General features: G+C 38.6%; 1 protein-coding gene and 1 pseudogene across 2 annotated transcripts in view; both read right to left on the bottom strand.

Annotated features, from left to right (window-relative positions):
* The window catches only part of ZDHHC15 (zinc finger DHHC-type palmitoyltransferase 15), a 120,185-nt gene that overhangs the window by 4,474 nt on the left and 96,287 nt on the right, over positions 1 to 19,424 (bottom strand). For both annotated transcript variants that reach the window (XR_008529643.1, XM_054579570.1), the window contains exons 10-11: positions 12,417 to 12,520; positions 1,456 to 1,534 (exon numbers count right to left, since the gene is read on the bottom strand). Coding sequence is in view for 1 of the 2 variants with exons in the window: in XM_054579570.1 (XP_054435545.1) it covers positions 1,488 to 1,534; positions 12,417 to 12,520 (151 nt within the window). In the remaining variant the exon portion in view is untranslated. The remainder of the gene's footprint in view (positions 1 to 1,455; positions 1,535 to 12,416; positions 12,521 to 19,424) is intronic.
* Positions 9,969 to 10,863, bottom strand: LOC129075490 (leucine-rich repeat-containing protein 59-like; annotated as a pseudogene).

Genomic DNA, 19,424 nt, shown 5'->3' with positions numbered 1-19,424 from the left:
ATATCCATAGTAAAATGTGAAAATAAGAAAATGTGAGAGGTATATACTATGGATAACTGAAATCCAAATGCTACCATACAGGGTTGTTTCACTTAAATATCAAAGATTTCATTAGGGCTTTGGATAAAAAGACATTTAATTCTTTCCTGTTTTTAACCTTTGATTGTAAGTGAAGGTACCGGTAAACAGTCAAAGCCATATTTTTAAATGTAGTGCCATAGTGTTAAGAGCATGCTCTGAGGTCAGACTGACCTGATTTGCAATTTTAGTTTATCCGCTGACTAGCTAGATAGGTGATTTAAACTCTCTGGACTTCAGCTTTCTCATAAGTAAAATGGGAATAATAACATTCACCTCACAGAGTTGCTGCGAGGATTAAATGAGATAACATAAATCAAATACAATAGCAAAGGGGCTGGCAAATACAAGGTGTTATAAAGCAGCTATCCTGGCATACAGGAGGGTTTTATAAGGGAAAAAAAGTGAAGACCTGAGAGCCCATAAACAGACTGATGGGCTTCTTAATAATTGCTAGCTTTTTCATGGGAATACAATTGGCAGGTTTATTAGATCAGAGCTTTGAACTCAATGGTTTTTCTATCCCTAAAAAATCTCCATTTAATATTAAATTACACTGGATTATTTACTTGTGAATGTTGCAAAGAGAAGGCTGTTTAGCTTTTCACTAGACCAAAGACAATTTCATGTGTAAGGCTGCCTGACACTGCTGAACAAATTAGTAGCGTTTTGGGAGAACTGGAGTGTAAGAATGGTGCTTTTTCCTGTGAGCGGGTAAGAGTAGATTGTTAACTGACATAATGGACTCAGGCGGAAAGAGCCTAGAATCTAATGAACAAAATAAATTGATGAACAAAATAGAGACAGAGGAATGGAACAGACTGACAGTGGTCAGAGGGGAGGTGGTAGTGCTGGGGGGGCTGGATGAAGGAAGGTGAGAGGGTTAGTTAAAGAACATACATGCATGACCCATAGACACAGGCAACAGGGTAGTGATGGCCGCAGGGAAGGGGGAGGCAGGCAGGCGATGGGGGATGGGGACATCGGTAAGAGTGTCAACAATAAAAATAAAGTAGAAAAAAAAAAGACCCTATTTGTAATCTATATCATTTTAGAGGCCTAAAATGCACCAGAACAAGATTTATAATTCATAGCATGAAAGCACGTAACCTGAATGGGATATTTGACAGTTTCTGGATACCCTGGGGGTCTTTTAGTCCAAGAGACTAGTGTGAGTTAACAGAGAATAAAGGTATCTTTTTTAGTACATTACACAGGGAAATTATGTTTGGAACTGCTACTTATATGAACAATACAAGAGTGAAGAATTTAACATCTTGTTCACCAGAGTGACAACCTACTCCTTTCCTAGTACCTCCCAAAGCTGTCTCTTAGTAGTCCAGGTTGCATTCTACGTGCCTCCCTCAGAATACTGACCTGTCTTAGAGATGCAGGAAATGTGAAAACTGCTACGTTTCTGTTTCCACCGCAAGAGATGATGAACCGTCTGAATAATCTGTAAGGTTGAAAAGGGAAGGTGGTCATGTGTCAGAATGGCTACCATCAATAAATCAACAAACAAGAAGTGCTGGAAAGGATGTGGAGAAAGGGGAACCCTAATGCACTATTGGTGGGAATGCAGACTGGTGTAGCCACAGTGGGAAACAGTATGGAATTTCCTCAAAAAATTAAAAATGGAACTGCCTTTTGACCCAGCGATTATGCTGCTGGGAATATACCCTGAGAGCCCTGATTCAAAAGAACCTATGCCCTCCAATGTTGATAGCATCATTATTTACAATAGCTAAGTGCTGGAAACAGCCTAAGTGCCCATTAGTAAATGAATGGATGAAAAAATTGTGGTACATTTACACAATGAAATACTACACAGCAGAAAGAAAGAAGGGACTCCTACCCTTCATGACAGCATGGGTGGAAATGGACAGCATTATGCTAAGTGAAATAATCCAGTCAGTGAAAGACAAATACGATATGATCTCACCAATAAGAGGAATCTAATGAACAAAATAGAACACAGGTATGGAAACATTGAACAGACTGACAGTAACCAGAGAAGACGGAGAAGGGGAACAATGGTAGAAGGAAGGGGAAGGGACTAGTCAAAGAACATGTATGAATGACCCACGGACATGGACAGCAGGGTGGGGATTGACTGTGGGAGCGGGGAGTGGGCTGGGTGGAGGAGAGCAAAGGGGAAAAATTGAGACAACTGTAATGGAATAACAATAAAAATGATTTAAAAATAAAAAAACTGAAATAGGAAAAAAGTGAAGGTGATCAAATACCCTTTCCTCTTGTATGGGTGGGTATTTATTCACTGGAATATTTCCTTCTTTTTCAACCCCTAGAGTCAGCAGACATATGTAAATCTCTAAAGATTGCTGTGCTATACTGAAGCATTTGTAACCAGCCCAGACATTCACATTCCAAGAGTAGTCAGCCTGCTGTACTATGAACTAAGATTATTTTATTTATCAACATTATCTGATCTATAATAGCGGCTGGTATTTGACTTAAATAGCTGTGATGACAGCTCAACATCATGTGGCTTTTAATGGAATGTTTTGAGTCTTGCTACTCACAAAATTACTCTGTCTTGCTGTTATTCCACTGGACATAATTGAGGTAGCTGTTATAGCACTTTGTGCTGGTGTGGGTTTTTTAAAAGATTTTATTTATTTTTAGAGAGGGGAAGGGAGGGAGAAAAAGAGGGAGAGAAACATCATTGCATGTTTGCCTTTCGTGCGCCCTCTACTGGGGGCCTGGCTTGCAACCAAGGCATGTGAACAAAACTGGTGACCTTTCAGTTTGCAGGCAGGTGCTCAATCCACTGACCACACCAGCCAGGGCTGTTGGTATGTTTTTAAAAAAGAATGAGGGATCTAGAAAATAAGAGGCTCTGAAATTAACAGCCAACATTATTTATACTACAAATGTTTTTGTTTCCAACCTCCAGCATTTTTGGTGAGCAAAATGCAACCTGAATCAGCTTGCTTAATGTGTAGATGGTCACCTTCTTTATACTTCCTGCGTAAAATGCACTTGACGCTTTGAGGTTAAAAACAGCTGACAGTGATTGACCCTTACAGTTTCTGCTTAGTACATTCTACTTTATGAAATCAACATGCCATTCACAGTGCCCTCATAAGTGTGAGGTCTGGATTCCAGAAGACAGAGGCCAGCCAGGGTAGGTTTCCCTTGCCACAGTTAACTAGGTAGATTCTTGAGACAAGGTTGCTTTCTTCCAGAAAGAGTGGAAAACTAAAAGTGGCTCTGAGAATGTCTTTGGAATCATGGCTTCATGGTGGGGTTCAACATTCTGTCTCGTCTGGAATCCCAGACTTAGGGTATTCTTGTCCTTAAGTCTGAACAGAAAGCAGCTGCACTGGACCAGCTCTTCAATGAAGGATAGAGAGCAACTCATGTTTGTCAAATAACTCAGAGAAAAGGTGTTAGCAAATGCTTTGGCATACATCTCTCTCATCTCACTTATATATTTCTACCCAGAAGGCAATTGATAAAGTATGAAAGGCAATTCTGGAAATGCAATGCACTATTTCTCTTGCTACTTCTTGCTGATGGTTGGCTGTCTCAAAGTTTTGTAGATATGTATGGGCAATGCAATATTTCAGAAACTGGCTTTTAGTATTCTGCTAAATGGGTTTCTTTTACTCTTTACCACTGCAATCCACACACCTGTTTGGCACAGGACCCTTCCTTCCAGCAATTATTTGAATTAAAATCAGACTTGCAGACATCAAAGCCTGAGCTTAAAAACCGAATTATCACCCTGGCTGGTGTAGCTCAGTGGATTGAGTGCCAGCCTGTGAGGCAAGGGGTTGCTGGTTCAATTCCTGGTGTAGGGCATGTGCTTGGGTTGCAGGCCAGGTCTCCAGCAGGGGCGCGTGAGAGGCAGGCACACAATGATGTTTCTCTCACTCTCTTTCTCCCTCCCTTTCCCTCTGTCTAAACAAACAAACAAACAAACAAAACCCCACAATCATCACCTTCCTTCCTTCATGGTTACACTCCCAGGGGAGATTAAGCTAAGGCTGCAATGGTGGAGTCATAATCTGGTGAGGGCTAAATTGAAAAAATACAGATTCTTCAAAAAATCAGCTCTGCACAATTAGAAGACAAATGCAGAATTTAGGAAGTCAGTTTACCTTCTCCTTCTACCATCTGTACTTAATCTCTTTCCCAATCCCCACCTGCTTTTGCTGCCTATGCTGCAGTAATTTCACCATTACTCAGTAGAGGTTGATTTCAACCAAGAATGATGCCATTTTAGTCTTAGCGTATGTTGTCAGCTATGGTTGTCTTCCTGCCTTGTCCTAGATATCCTCTCTTCCTTTAAAATCTTCTGTTCCCACATGAACCCTTGATATGTGGGAAGTGACCATAACAGTATATGTAAACTTCTTTCTAGCCATTGGTTCTCAGAGATTGGGAAGAGTAGGGAAATGAACACAATGTGGAATCTGGAAGACCTTAGGTTGAGCTGCAAATGCTTCATGGCGTTACATAAGTCAAGCTACTTCCCCAACCTCAGCTTTTTCATCTATAAAAGGCAATACTTTGTCATTCACAGTATTTTTGTGATGCTCTCCCCTGATTATGAGTGTCATCTAATATTCTGTCTTTCCCCTACGACCTTTTCTCCATTCATTTCCTTGTCCAAGTGGAGGTATGTCAACATTGCTTCGGTGATTACAAATTTTACATTATATGTACTTTCCTAGCCTTATTCTCTCACTTGATTATCTTCTACACCTCTCAAGAGTTTAACTACCATCTCTATACAAATGCCTCCCAGATCTCTCTAGTCACTGGGACTATTTCCAGCTATTTAAAATGTCTTCTGACTTTGATCCTCCCTTTACATTCCTAGTGCCACCACTGCTCATGAAGCCATTGTGACACAGGCCTGACTATCTATTCCTGGTTCTTGTATCTCCAAATTTCAAGCCATTCTGCATACTAGTACCTGAGTAATCTTTCTAAAGTTTGTATTTCATTGTATCACTATCACTTGAGGAAGAACAAAATTTTGCCACTCCAAAATATGCCTTTTAGCATATTGACTTTAAGAAACAAGATTCAGAAAGAAACTTCGTCCTTCCTCTAAAGGAATTCAGATAGAAAAACCTGCTTTCAGAAGGGAACCTTAGCATATATGAATTAAATGTGGCATGCAGAGAGAAATCTAGTAAAGCCTGTTTGTTGGACTTCCCTCTGTGTTCTGTTGTTTTGGGGTAGTCCAGTAAGAATTTATTTACCATGCGTTATTTAATATTTAATATTTACAACTCACAAAGTAATTAGGTTTCTTAAATGTGACAATGCCTATAGATCACCTGGCATATAATAGTCATTCAACAAATGTTAGTGGTACTCTCGGAATCAAACAATCATCTATATGCGACCTTATTTTGCTAGGGTTGCAGAGAATAATGAAATGAAGGTGATAAGATCTCTGACTTCAAGGAGTTCCTATGCAATCCCTTAACATCCAAACATTTTTTTTTGAGCCAGATTACTTTTTTCATCACTTAACTTGGGGTCTTGTGCATTACTCGTGACTTTCCTTGTATGTTCTCCCTCTTCATTCCTTTCCACAAATCCAAATCCTATATGATCTTTAAGACCCAATTTTACTTCCTCTGTAAAGCCTTTCCTAACCAGACCAGCCTATGGGAATCAATCGCCTTAGAATTCCTATAGCACAAGCTGTGTGGTTCTACTCATTTGGTCAAACATAATATCCTGTATTGTGTTTTGTCAGGCAACTTTTTGTGTATGTGTCTTATCTCCTTAAATAAATTTAAGAAATGTTACTCTCCCCTTCTCCCCTCTCTTTTTCCTATATATTTTTGGGTAACTAGCCAAACATGCTCCCCCAGAATGGTAATGCCTCTTATATGTAGGAATTAGAGAAAATAACCTTGTGGAAAAGAACCATGCACCCAATCATATGTAATCGTATATATATATTTCTTACGGGATGATCAATTTGGTAAGATGTTAGTATAGGCCTATGTATCTTGAATTCTTATATGGAAAGCTGGAAAAGAACTGACTAAAACTAAAGACTCTTCCATAGTTGGTCCTATCACCACCTACCTATCACCACTATGCATGAAAATGCATAAGGTCCACTTGGTGCCCTTAAAGAAATATATTCTTTGAGGTAGAAAGCATGAATTTAACTCAGAACCTTGCCTAAGTCCTGTGGTAATATTTTAATTTTCCTCAAGCATCATCACAGAGGTCTGGTTAGGCCCCCCAAACTAAGTGATAAGGTAATTTTTTTCTTCAAGCAACATTCAGTGGCTGTCTGACTGGGAGGTAACTGGGAGAATATCAACCAGAAATGCTTTCAAGCAACAAAGCTCTTGATGTGAAAGGCCTCTTGTCTCAGAACCAGTGCTCTTATATACAGGATGTACTTGTAAAGTCTGAGTTCTGATGAAGAGACAGGCTCTTACCAATCACCTCAGAAGGTCTAAGGATTAGAGCAATCTCTGTCATAGGATGGAACTGTGCTTTGATAGTTCATGTCCTTATCTTCCTATAACAAAATTTTCCTCACATCCATGCCCCTTTTCAAAAACCATTAGAAGTTCCTTATCATCCATAAGAGTTCTTAGTCTTATATCTATGGACCTACCTGATATGACACCAATTTGCTTGCTGGATTAATCTAATAATCATGTTCTATAATGCAAGCCTATTCTGCAAGGGTTGGAAATTATATTAAAATAAAAGTGAGAACGTCTCTGATTTTAAAGTTCCCATCTGTCCCCTACCATTTAAACCTGGGCTACATTCTTCATATTCCTCTTACTTAGCTTGGAGTCTTATATATCACACCTGTGACTTTCCTTGTGCCTCTGCCTCTTCATTTCTCGCCACCAATCCAAATCCTATCTACTATTTAAGGCCCAAATTCTACTTCCTCTGTAAGGTCTTTCCAGACTACACTGTCTTTTTCTTTATTCTAACACAAACTTTATGGTTCTATTTATTTAATTAAAAAAACGTATCTTGTACTGTGTTTTGTTAGGGAAATTTTCGTGTATGTGTCTTATCTTACCAAATAATTGCAGGACCCTTGAATTAAGAGGCAATAATGCGTAACTTTCCTCATGAGTCCAACATTATGGCTTTAACAAATATTAGGTTATTTCTTCTGTTATTTTTCTTTTTTATTAGTTCAACTTATTTTATTTTTAAAATATATTTTATTGATTATGCTATCATAGTTGTCCTAATTTTCCCCCTTTGCCCCCCTCCACCTAGTACTCCCCCTTCCCTCTGGCTGGTGTGGCTCAGTGGATTGAGCATTGGCCTGTGAACCAAAGGGTCGCTGGTTAGATTCCCAGTGCAGGGCACATGCCTGAGTTGCAGGTATGGTCCCCCATGGTAGGGAGCATGTGAGATGCAACTGCACATTAATGTTTCCCTCTCTTTCTCCCTTCCCCTCTCTAAAGATAAATAAATAAAATATTTTTTTAAAAGGTGAAGGGATCAAGCAAAAAAAACCCCCCAAAAAACAAAAAAACAAAACCTTATAGACACAGACAACAGCATGATTATTACCAGAGAGAAAGGGGGTTGGGGGAGGTAGGAGAGGGTACAGGGAGATATATGGTGATGGAAGGAGACTGGACTTGGGGTGATGAACACACAATACAATATGTAGAAGATGTATTATAGAATTGTACCTGAAAAAAAGAAAAAAATTAAGATAACAGAATCAACTGTACAAATAGTGAAGCATAAGAACTTGTGTTAGAGAAAATTAGTTTTCTAATAGTTAAATTTGTTAGATACTGAAATGGGTGATAAAAGAGGATTGTGGAATCAGTTTCAATGGACTTTAAAAAACCTTCCTGTATCTGGGATGGTGTAGTGCTCTTGCTAAAGCTAAAGAGAGTTTATAGAGTATGATTTTACAATTTATGTAAGAAGGTGTTGAATGCATCAGACAACAAGATGGTATCCAATCATAACACTGTGTCTCAGATGTATTTGTCCAAGGGACAGGCAGGATACCTTCCTGTAAATCCAAGTTCTGCCTCTTCCTTGCTATGTGATGTTGGACAGGTTATTTAACATTTCCAAATCTTGGTGTCCTCAATTATAAATTGGGGATGGTATTAATAATAATGCCCACTGACCCTGACAATTGTGGTATACCAAGAATATGAAAAAAGTATATGAAAGTACTCTGTAAATTATAAAATAGCATTTTTTAACCATTCAGTTACATATTTAATAGTTATAGAGATCCAAAAGAATATTAAGCATCAAATCTTGAGATCATGAGTGAACTGTCCTCAGTGGACTGGTTTTACTAGGCTGGATGTGTGCCAACCTTCCTCTGACCCACTCAGGCTGCTTCAACCAACCAGGGAAGGGATCTGATCACTATGCCAACTTTTGTATTCTCTCAATCTTATGTACTATATGTTTAGTTTCAATTAAGCATCTGTACCAATAGCTCTGGAGCTTGGAGGAAGAATAAAGGAATGTGCAGTGAGTCCAAGTAATGTGTGGGCCTATGCAGCAGAGCTATTCTTGGGGAAGAAAAGTGTTTTTTCTTCCAGTACTAGGACAGTCACAAGTGGCAATCCTATTCAATTGGGCCATGATGACTAACAAGCTGGACTCCATCCTCTTCGTCTCTGAACCATAACAGATTTTTGCTCTCTTGGGTGAGAGGCAAGGAGCTTGCAATTGGGAAATTTCAGTGAACGAGCACCATGACACGGCCATTTCTCATCCCTTCATCCAGCTGTGGTCAAAATGAAGCAAAGGAGGCACTTAACAAGAAAATGCTTACTCTGGCAGAAAAGAGAATGGTAGTCCTGCCCTTATTTGCACTAGTCATTACAGTTCCTGACCATTTTTAAATGCCATGATGCTACTTGATTCCCTTCACTGCATAAGTAAGTTCTAGGTTTACAATCAAACAATTCTAAACCTCAGTCTCTATGATGCTTGAATTTTCAGGTTGCCTTTGAGGTATTTAGTCACACCAACTATTAACTTCTGTCACAGACAGTGTTGCTTTGCAAGGGTCTGCCTTCTTGTTTACTGGCAATCAGCGAATTAATGCTCTAAAATTGAGACATTTTATAGAAACTGCCCAAGACCCTAATGGCTATGAGATTTCTATTTGTGGGCCATAAAGATTCCATACTCTGGTTGAGATGTACTCAATTGTGTGAGTTCTGTTCTCTCAGGACATTATAAGGAAAGCAAAATGATAGAGGGAAAAAGGATACCAGAGTGGGAGTCCAGCTATCTCAAAATACTGGGAGACTATAAGCAAGTCATGGAAGGCCTCAAACTCCTTATGTGCAAGTGGTCTCTTGCGCTGAATAGTCTTGAAGTCCCTTTCTGAGCCTGAGGTCTCATATGGTCAGTAAAATGTCTGAATGCCTGGGTCCTTAAGAAAATAGGCGTGTCCCTCCCTTCTGACTTAGGCTAGATTTGCAGACTATGATGTTTCCCTAGTCCCCAATAACAACCCACTGCCTCCTGATCTGCCCTGGCTACCCAGAGAGAAATAAAAGAAAGGGTTTGTGACATACAAAAGTAAAAATGTAGTGACAGCTGACCATTTAGTAGAAATGAGCCTTGCCTTTACACAGCTTTGTATAACAACTAGAAAAGGCACTGTTTTTCCTCTCCCTACCCTCAAGCTTATTCCTTTAGGCATTCAGGTTTTTCCTCTCCCAACTCCCACTTCTTATGCCACCAGGAACAAAGTCTTATAAAGAAGAGCTCTCAAGTACCCATCAGCAGCCATTTGAGATCACAGGTAGGCCTGATGCTAAGAAGAGGCTGTGTCCAGCAGAACCCAATTCCATAGGAATCCAAGCTCCAAGGCTCGGAGGCAGCTGCTGTTGAGGACAAACTCACTCCTGAGAATTGGTCTCCCATTGGAGGATGTCATGTCTGTGCAGACCCAGGACACATTTTTGTAGATGGTGATTATGTCGATGCAGAGAGGCAGCTGCATCTCTGTCACCCAGCACACCACCAGCCCACTGGCCACGCACAGCAGTAGCTTCAGCACAGCCCAGGACCACTTGTGTTTCTGGGGTGGGCTTACAGAACAGAGAGCTGGACTTGGATTGCAGGGCCTGATTTGTTTCCTTCTTAGGTTTATTCTGCTCCCATCTGGATGCTTTGAGGGCATCGTACTCCTTCTCTTCCAGTGCTCCTTCTCTTCCGCCTCTCCTGCTTCCAGAGTTCCCACTCCTGAGCCTCCTCAGCTAGCTGCTTAGCCTCTAGCCTCTTCTCAGCCTCTTGTTCTAATACTTCCAGCTGCCGCTGCCTCTCTCACTGCCGGTCCACTTGCACAGCCTTTGTGTGCTGTATGTAACACCTTGTTGGCACACTGCTTAAACTGCTTCTCATCTAAGTGATCCCCTGCCACTTTAGTCAGGACAGGATCTAAGGGGTTGTCCTTCATTCCAGCCACTTCAGGCTCTTGAGCTGAGCAGAGCTGCCAGGCAGGGTGACCAGCTTTCTGTTGAGGACATCATGCTGGAGGTTGACCAGAGGGCTAAAGTTGGCAGCAGTTGCTGCAGTTTGTTATTACTCAGGTCTAGCCCAGCAGGTGTGTGAGGCCACAGAAATCCAATGGTAGAGTAGTCAGTTTATTGCAGGACAGATCCAGTACAGTGGCCTTTGGAAGGGCAGCCAGCTCCTTGATTGGGACCTCATTCAGGTCATTGAGGCTCAGGTTCAGTTTCTTGCCTTCCAGCTTGTCATGGAATTCCTGCACTTGCTACTGGCCTTGGTCATGGTGACACAGGCTAAGTGAGTCCCCACTCTGGGGTTTCGATTGGCAGGAGATGCCTGAGAAGCAGCTCCTCGGCTCAGGGAACTCACACTGGACCTACAAGGCCTACGTCCTCTGCTGCCCCAGGTATGAAAATCTGCCACCTGTCTTCCCCCTGGCCACATCATGATCCCTGTGTCCTGCTCACACTGGTGATTCTATAACGTTTTTATGGTTGAATATTTTTTTTATCAAGTCTGGAATTGGAAACTAGTTCAAGAAAATAACCTCTTTATAATGTAGTGCTACATCTAGACTTAAAGTATTCTGCTTGCCAACACCAGGCTCAGATATAAAATTGTTTTTTCCATTATGGAGATATTTAGAACCAGGTTAAGACATTGTAAATCTCTGATTTATATTACTTTGGGTGTTTTAATACCAAAATAAAGGTTATTACCTTTACTAGAAACTGCTATAAGTAAAAGTCTGTTCAAAAAGTCTGATAGCTGAAGGAAGGTAAATCAAAACACAGTTTTCCAATAAAGAGTCAGCAAGAGAAGGTAAGGGAGTTTCTTCTGTTATAACTTCTTTGGGCTGGGCAAGAACTCTTTACTTTTGTCATTATGGATTTGAGACTGCTTTGCTTTGCTTTAGTCTTATTAATATAACTCACTCTAAAACTGGACTTTCCAGGTACAGAATCTGGGCCTAGATAATCTAACTGGGTGAATATTTAGAAAGGCTTGTTTCCCAGCTCTGCTCCCCACCTTAATGAGCCTCAAATTATTATTCAAAATCTCTTTCAGCTACTGCATTATTGCAACTAGCCACTAAAAATTACTCTCTGAAGCCTGTTATTAACAGCATAAACAAATGTTGGAGACACAGTAGTAATCATAGCATTACATAAAGACAAAGAATAGGTGGCAATGGGGGTACATATTATGAGAACTTAACTTTCAGCTCTTCACAAAAATATTTCAAGATGACTCAATAATCTGGTGGGAGAAAGGTGGAAGGGCAAAGTTCTGCTTCCTTGTTTTTCCTTTGCTCCTCTGCTTTTTAGAAAAGCAGATTACATGCTTTGCCTGCAATACTATCTCTTTTTTTCACATATTTAAACCATTCTAAAAGGCAATGGGAATGAGAGTTTACAGAAAATATAAGCAATGTAAATAAGTCAGGGTAGAAAAGGTAAGCTGTTGCCCACTGATAGAATTAATTCAAGCAAAGTACCATGAGTGACCAACTGGCAGAAGTGTTTACAAAAATGCATAGCACTGTTTATTTTATTTTCTGATTTATCTTATTAGCTATTAATCATGGTATCACAAAGCTGGTAATGAACCTCCCAGGCTGCCATCTCATCCTAACTAAGCCAATTATATTTGCTAAACAAATCTGCCCATACTTGTCCTTGCCCATCCAGAGGGAACTTATAAGGTTGACATGTTATATAATATTTCTAGACACTATTTGCTCACTACACTACATTGGTTGTAGTAACATAGTCTTCATTACTGCTTGGACTGCTGGGTGGAGAAAAGAATTCCTTCTTTTTGAGCCTACTTACCTCGGTTGTGATCATCATTGTCTTCCCAGGCCTCTTCATTTGCTAGCAGTGGATTCTGTGACTCATTCATAGACCTCATAGGGAAGGAGTGTCCATCACCAGGGCTGTTGGGAAAGGAAGGCAGTGAACTCTTGCAACTGACATAGACTTTTTGTAAGGTAATAATGCTAGTAGAAATAAGAAGGTTCTTAGCAACATTTAAACCATTTAGCTTATTGGCTAGAGCCGTAGAGGAACAGAATCTTATAATAGCACCATTTAGTTGCTGTATTGCTTTCAATTTTTTATATCTTGTTTCTTTGTCTGCATCACTGTTGACTGGGCATTGTGAGAAACAAGTTAAAGTGTTGCTTACAAACAAAAACATCTTATATGTGCATAAAATGCCTCATAAATACTATTTAATGATGATTATCCCAATTACATCCGTCTTACTGTTTGCTTCTAAATTTTCAAAGAAAATTACCAGATTCAGTATAATTGAATACAGTGGAGTTAAGTTGCTGTGAATTGGTGACAGATAATAATATTTGACTGCCACACTCTTTGGTCTGTATAGCAGAAAGGTTATCAAGAACTGGGGAAAAGGGCCCTGGCTGGTGTGGCTCAGTGGACTGAGTGCTGGTCTGCAAACTAAAGGGTCGCAGGTTCGATTCCCAGTCAGGGCACATGCCTGGGTTGCAGGACAGGTCCCCAGTAGAGGGTGCTCCAGAGGCAACCACACATTGATGTTTCTCTCCCTCTCTCTTTCTCCTTTCCTCCCCTGTCTCTAAAAATAAATAAATAAAATCTTTAAAAAAAGAATTGGAGAAAAGAGACAGAGTGAGTCATCCCAAGAGTGCAGATTCTGGGTACAATTATCCACATGTAGAATCCACCTTATGGATATCTATGGTAACATAGGACTACTTCCTAGGTTAATCTATGGCCACTAGGAAGAAACTGAGCTGGCCATAACTAAAGTGGGTTATAATTTGAACATTTGAGTCTATGTATCTGAATGCATTACAAATTTGTAGAAGTGACTTTTGCATTATTCATTCTATATTACCTATACCTTTTATTCTGTTCACAAATGTGTTTGACTCAAAGTTAACAGACTTCAGGTCCTCTGCCCACTTTTTAACTGGACTGTTTGTTTGTTTCTTTGTTTTTGGTGTTGAGTTGTATGAGTTCTTTTTGGATATTAACCCCTTAACAGATGCATCATTGACGAATATGTTCTCCCATTTAGTGGGTTATCTTTTAATTTTATTGATGGTTTTCTTTGCTGTGCAAAACCTTTGTAGCTTGATATAGTCTCATTTGTTTATTTTTTTCCTTTGTTTCCCTTGCCCAAGGAGATATAGCAGGAAAAAAATATTTCTAAGATAAATGTGAGAGTTTTTTCTTCTACGAGTTTTATGGTTTCACATCTTACATTTAAGTCTTTTCTCTATTTTGAGTTTAATATTTTAAGTGTATTTTATTGATTATATTATTACAATTGTCCCAATTTTCCCCCTTTGCCCCTCCTTCCACATGGTATGTCCCTTCTTTTCAGCAATCTCCCCTTTAGTTCATGTCCATGGGTTGTGCTTGTAAGTTCTTTGACTTCTCCATTTCCTATACTATTTTTATATCCCCCTGTCTATTTTGTACCTACCCATTATGCTTTTTAATACCTCCACCTTTTCCTGTTCTCCCCCTTCCACCTCCGAGCTGATAACGCTCCAAATGATCTCCACACCTATGATTCCATTCCCGTTTTGGTTGTTTACTTAATTTTTTTAGACTCAGTTGTTGATAGTTGTTGATAGTTGCCTTTTTAATGTTCATGGTTTTGTTCTTCGTTTTCTTAGATAAGTCTCTTTAACATTTCATGTAACAACAGTGGCTTGGTGATGATGAAGTCCTTTAGCTTTACATTCTCTGGGAAACACTATATCTGTCCTTGCATTCTAAATTATAGCTTTGCTGGATAGAGTAATCTAGGTTGTAGGTCCTTGCTTTTCATCACTTTGAATACTTCTTGCCAGTCCCTTCTTGCCTGCAAAGTTTCTTTTGAGAAATCTGCTGATAGTCTTATGTGTACTCCTTTGTAGGTAACTTTCCGTTTTTCTCTTGCTGCTTTTAAGATACTCTGTTTATTTTTAACCTTTGGCATTTTAATTATGATGTGTCTTGGTATGGTCCTCTCCGGGTTCAACTTGATTGGGGCCCTCTGTGCTTCCTTGACTTGTATGCCTATTTCCTTCACCAAATTAGGGAAGTTTTCTTTCATTTTTTTTTTTCAAATAAGTTTTAAATTTCTTGCTCTTCCTCTTCTCCTTCTGGCATCCCTATGATTCAGATGTTGGGACTTTTGGAGATGTCCCAGAGTCTTCTTATACTATCCTTTTCTTAAAAAAAAAAAATCTTGTTTCTTCTTTCTGTTCTGGTTGAATGTTTATTTCTTCCTTGTGTTCCAAATCATTGATTTGAGTCCCAGCTTCCTTTCCTTCACTGTTGGTTCCATGCAGATTTTTCTTTATTTCACTTAGCGCAGCCTTTGTTTCTTCCTTTGTGTTGTTGCCATACTCAATGAGTTCTTTCAGCATAGTGATCACCAGCGTTTTGAACTGTGCATCTCATAGGTTGGCTATTTCCATTTCATTTAGATCTTTTTCTGTTCTTTTATTTGGACTATATTTCTTTGTCTCCTCAATTTGGCAGCTTCCCTGTGTTTGTTTCTGTGTATTAGGTAGAGCTGCTTTGACTTCCTATAAAGGGCACCTGTCTGGATGAATGTGGCTTCTTTAAATCTTTGGTTGTCAGACTTCTATACAGTTTGGTTTTCTGACAGTTCTGGGTGTTATTTGTTTTCAGATTTAGTTGTATATCTTTTTGTGGTTGTGTGAAGAGGTGAAACATGTCTATCTATAGCTCCATCTTGGCCAGTGAGTTCATTCTTTTATACAATATAAGAAGGTTTTAAATTTCATTTTCTTGTACATATTTGTCCAATCTTCCCAAAACCATTTCTTGAATAGACTATCTTTACCCCATCGTATATTCTTGCCTCCTTGTCATAGATTAATTGACCATATAGGTGTGGGTTTATTTCTCGGCTCTCTAATTGGTGCATTGATTTATATGTCTGTTTGTATGCCAGTACAATGCTGTTTTCATGTCTAAGGCTTTGTAGTATAGTTTGATATAAGGTAGAGTGAGTCCTACAACTTTATTTTTCTTTCGCAAAATTGCTGTGGCTATTTGGGGTCTTTTTTGGTTGCATATACATTTTTGAAATTTTTTTCTAGTTCTGTGAAATACAGCATTGGTAGCTTGACAGAAATTGTGTTGAACCTGTAGGTTTCTTTCTGTAGTATGGACATTTCAATGATGTTAATTCTTCCTATCCATAAACACAGTAAATGCTTCCACTTATTTGTAGCTCCTTAAATTTCTTTCTTTAGTGTCATACAATTTTCTAAGTACAGGTCTTTTACCTCCTTGGTTTAATTTATTCCTAGGCATTTTACTTTTTCTTTTTCTCCCTGAGTTTGTTATTGGTACATAAAAATGCAACTGATTGCTGAATATTAATTTTGTATCCTGCTACTCCACTTTATATTCATTTATAAGTTCTTGTAGGTTTTGGTGGGATCTTTAGGGTTCTGTATATATAGTAATATTCCATCTGCAAATAATGACAGTCTGGCTTCTTCCTTTCCAATTTGGATTTTTGTATTTCATTTTGATGTCTAATTCCTGGGGCTAGGGCTTCCAATACTATGTTGAATATGAGTGGTGAAAGTGGACATCTTTGCCTTGTTCCTGATTTTAAAAAATACTTTTAGCTTTTTACCATAAGTATAACATTTGGAAGAATCAAAATAGTTAAATGGCCATATTATCCAAAGCAATATACAGATTTAATGCAATCCCCACCAAAATCCCAATGTAATTTTTTAAAGAAATAGACCAAAAAAATCACGAGATTTGTATGGAACCACAAAAGACCCTGAATAACCAAAGCAATCCTGAGAAAAAAAGAACAAAGCTGGAGGTATCACAGTACCTGACTTCAAATTATACTACAGAGCTATGATAATCAAAATAGCATGGTATTGGCAGAAAAGCAGACACACAGATCAATGGAACAGATTAAGAGCCCATAAATAAAACTGCATGTATATGGGAGATAATTTTTGACAAAGGAGCCAAAAACACACAATGGGGAAAAGAAATCCTCTTCAATAAATGGTGCTAGGAAAATTGGAAAACCACATGCAAAAGAATGAAACTAGATTACAGTTTGTCCCCATGCACAATAATTAATTCAAAATGGATCAAAGACCTAAATATAAGGTCTGAAACAATAAATTACACAGAAGAAAACATAGGTATTGTTTTCAAGGTCTCTGAACTTATGGACCTTGGTTGTAAAGAAGAGTTTATGTTTGCCCCCAAAGGCAAGGTAAGTAAAGGCAAAAATAAATGAATGGGGCTATATCAAACTAAAAAGCTTCTGTATAGCAAAAGAAGCCAACAATAAAACAAAAAGGGAACTGACCAAATGGGAGATTATATTTACAAACAACAGCTCTGACAAAGGGTTAATATCTAAAATATATAAGGAAAACACACAACTCAACACCAAACAAAAAATCCTATTAAAAATGGGCAGAAGAGAAAAGAAAGAAAAAGAAGAGAAAAAAATGGGCAGAGGACCCAAACAGACAGCTCTCCCAAGAAGACATACAGATGGCCAGCAGATATATGAAAAGATGTTCAACTTCACTAGCTAGTAGGGAAATGCAAATCAAAACTACAATGAACACTAAAATCCTCAACAAAATATTAGCAATCTGGATTCAAAAATACATTAAAAAGATCATATACCATGATCAAGTGGGATTCATCCCAGGGATGCAAGGATGGTATGATATTCCCAAATCAATAAAGGTAATATAGCACATAAACAAAATGAAGGACAAAAATCACATGATCTTATCAATAGATGCTGAAAAAGCATTTCATAAAAATCCAGTACCCATTTATAATACAAACACTCAACAAAGTGGGAATAGAGGGAGCATACCTCAACATAATAAAGGCCATATACAAGAAACCTATAGCCAACATTATACTAAACGAGCAAAATCTAAAAGCTTTCCCCTTAAGATCAGGGATAAGACAAGGGTGTCTGCTTTTACTACTCTTATTCAACATAGTATTGGAAGTTCTAGCCACAGTGAACAGATAGGAAAAGGATATAAAAGATATCCAAATTGGAAATGAGGAAGTAAAACTGTGATTATTCGCAGACAACCTGATAGTGTACACAGAAAACCCTATAGTTTCCACCAAAAAACTACTTGACTTAATAAGTGAATTTGGCAAAATAGTGGGATACAAAGTCAATATTCAGAAATTGATGGCATTTTTGTATACCAACAATGAAATATCAGAAAAAGAAACTAGGGGGAAAATCCCATTTACTATAGCAACAAGAAAAATAATGTACCTAGGAATAAATTTAACCAAAGAGGTAAAAGACCTGTACTTAGAAAACTATAGAACACTGAAGAAAGAAATTAAGGAAGCTACAAATAAATGGAAACCGTGTTCATGGATTGGAAGAATTAATATGATTAAAATGTCAAAACTACCCAAAGCAATCAATCTATAGGTTCAATGCAATTCTCATTAAAATAACAATGGCATATTTTGCAGATCTAGAGCTAATATTTCAAAAATTTATATGGAACCAAAAAAAAACCTCAAATAGTCTCAGCAATCTTGAGAAAGAACAAAGTAGGAGGGATCATAATACCAGATATCAAACTATACTACAAGGCCACTGTAAACAAAACAGTCTGGTACTGGCATAAGAACAGACACATTGATCAACGGAAAAGAACAGAGAACCCAGAAATAAACCCAAGTCTCTATGGCCAATTAATTATTGAAAAGGGGGCCTGAGCATACAATGGAGTAAAGATAGCCTCTTCAATAAATGGTGTTGGGATAACTGGACTGGTACATGCAAAAAAATGAAACTAGACTACCAACTTACACCATACACAAAAACAAACTGAAAATGGATGAAAGACTTAAATATAAGTCATGACATTATAAAAGTCATAGAGGAAAACATAGACAGGAAAATTTCAGATATCCCATGTAGCAATATTTTTGCTTAAATATCTCCTAGGGTAAGGGAAATAAAGGAAAACAAATAAACAAATGGGACTATGTCAAGCTAAAAAACTTCTGCACAGCTAAGAAGCCATGATCAAAATGAAAAGGGAACCAACTACATGGGAGAACATATTTGTGAATGATATATCAGACAAGGGTTTGATCTCCAAAATATATAGTCAACTCATGCGACTCAACACCAGGAAGACAAGCAATATAATTTAAAAATGGGCAATGGACACTTCAAGGAAGCCATACACATGGCCCATAGACTTATGAAAAGAAGCTCAACATCACTAGCCATCAGAGAGATGCAAATTAAAACCACAATGAGATATCACCTCACAACTGTCAGAATGACTATCATTGATAAATCAACAAACAACAAGTGCTGGAAAGGATGTGGGAAAAAGGGAACCCTGTAGTACATTGTTGGTGGGAATACAGACCGATGCAGCCACTATGAAAAACAGTACAGAATTTCCTCAGAAAAGTAAAAATGGAACTGTCTCTTGACCCACTGCTGGGAATCCCACTGCTGCGATTCCACTGCTGGGAATATACCCTAAGAATCCTGAGTCACCAACTTAAAAGAACTTATGCACCTCTATGTTCACAGCGGCACTATTTACACTAGCCAAGTGCTGAAAATAGCCCAAGTGTCCATCAGTAAATGAGTGGATCAAAAAACATTGGTACATTTACACAATGGAATACTACCAAGCAGAAAGAAAGAAGGAACTCCTACCCTTCATGACAGCATGCATGGAACTGGAGAATGTTATGCTAAGTGAAATAAGCCAGTCAGTGAAAGACAAATACCATATGATCTCACCTATA

The sequence above is a fragment of the Pteronotus mesoamericanus genome, unplaced genomic scaffold, assembly GCF_021234165.1.
Source record: "Pteronotus mesoamericanus isolate MK-2021 breed Mesoamerican mustached bat unplaced genomic scaffold, CSHL_Meso_final contig_55, whole genome shotgun sequence".
Classification (NCBI taxonomy): Eukaryota; Metazoa; Chordata; class Mammalia; order Chiroptera; family Mormoopidae; genus Pteronotus; species Pteronotus mesoamericanus.
This window is presented reverse-complemented; position numbering and strand designations above follow the sequence as displayed.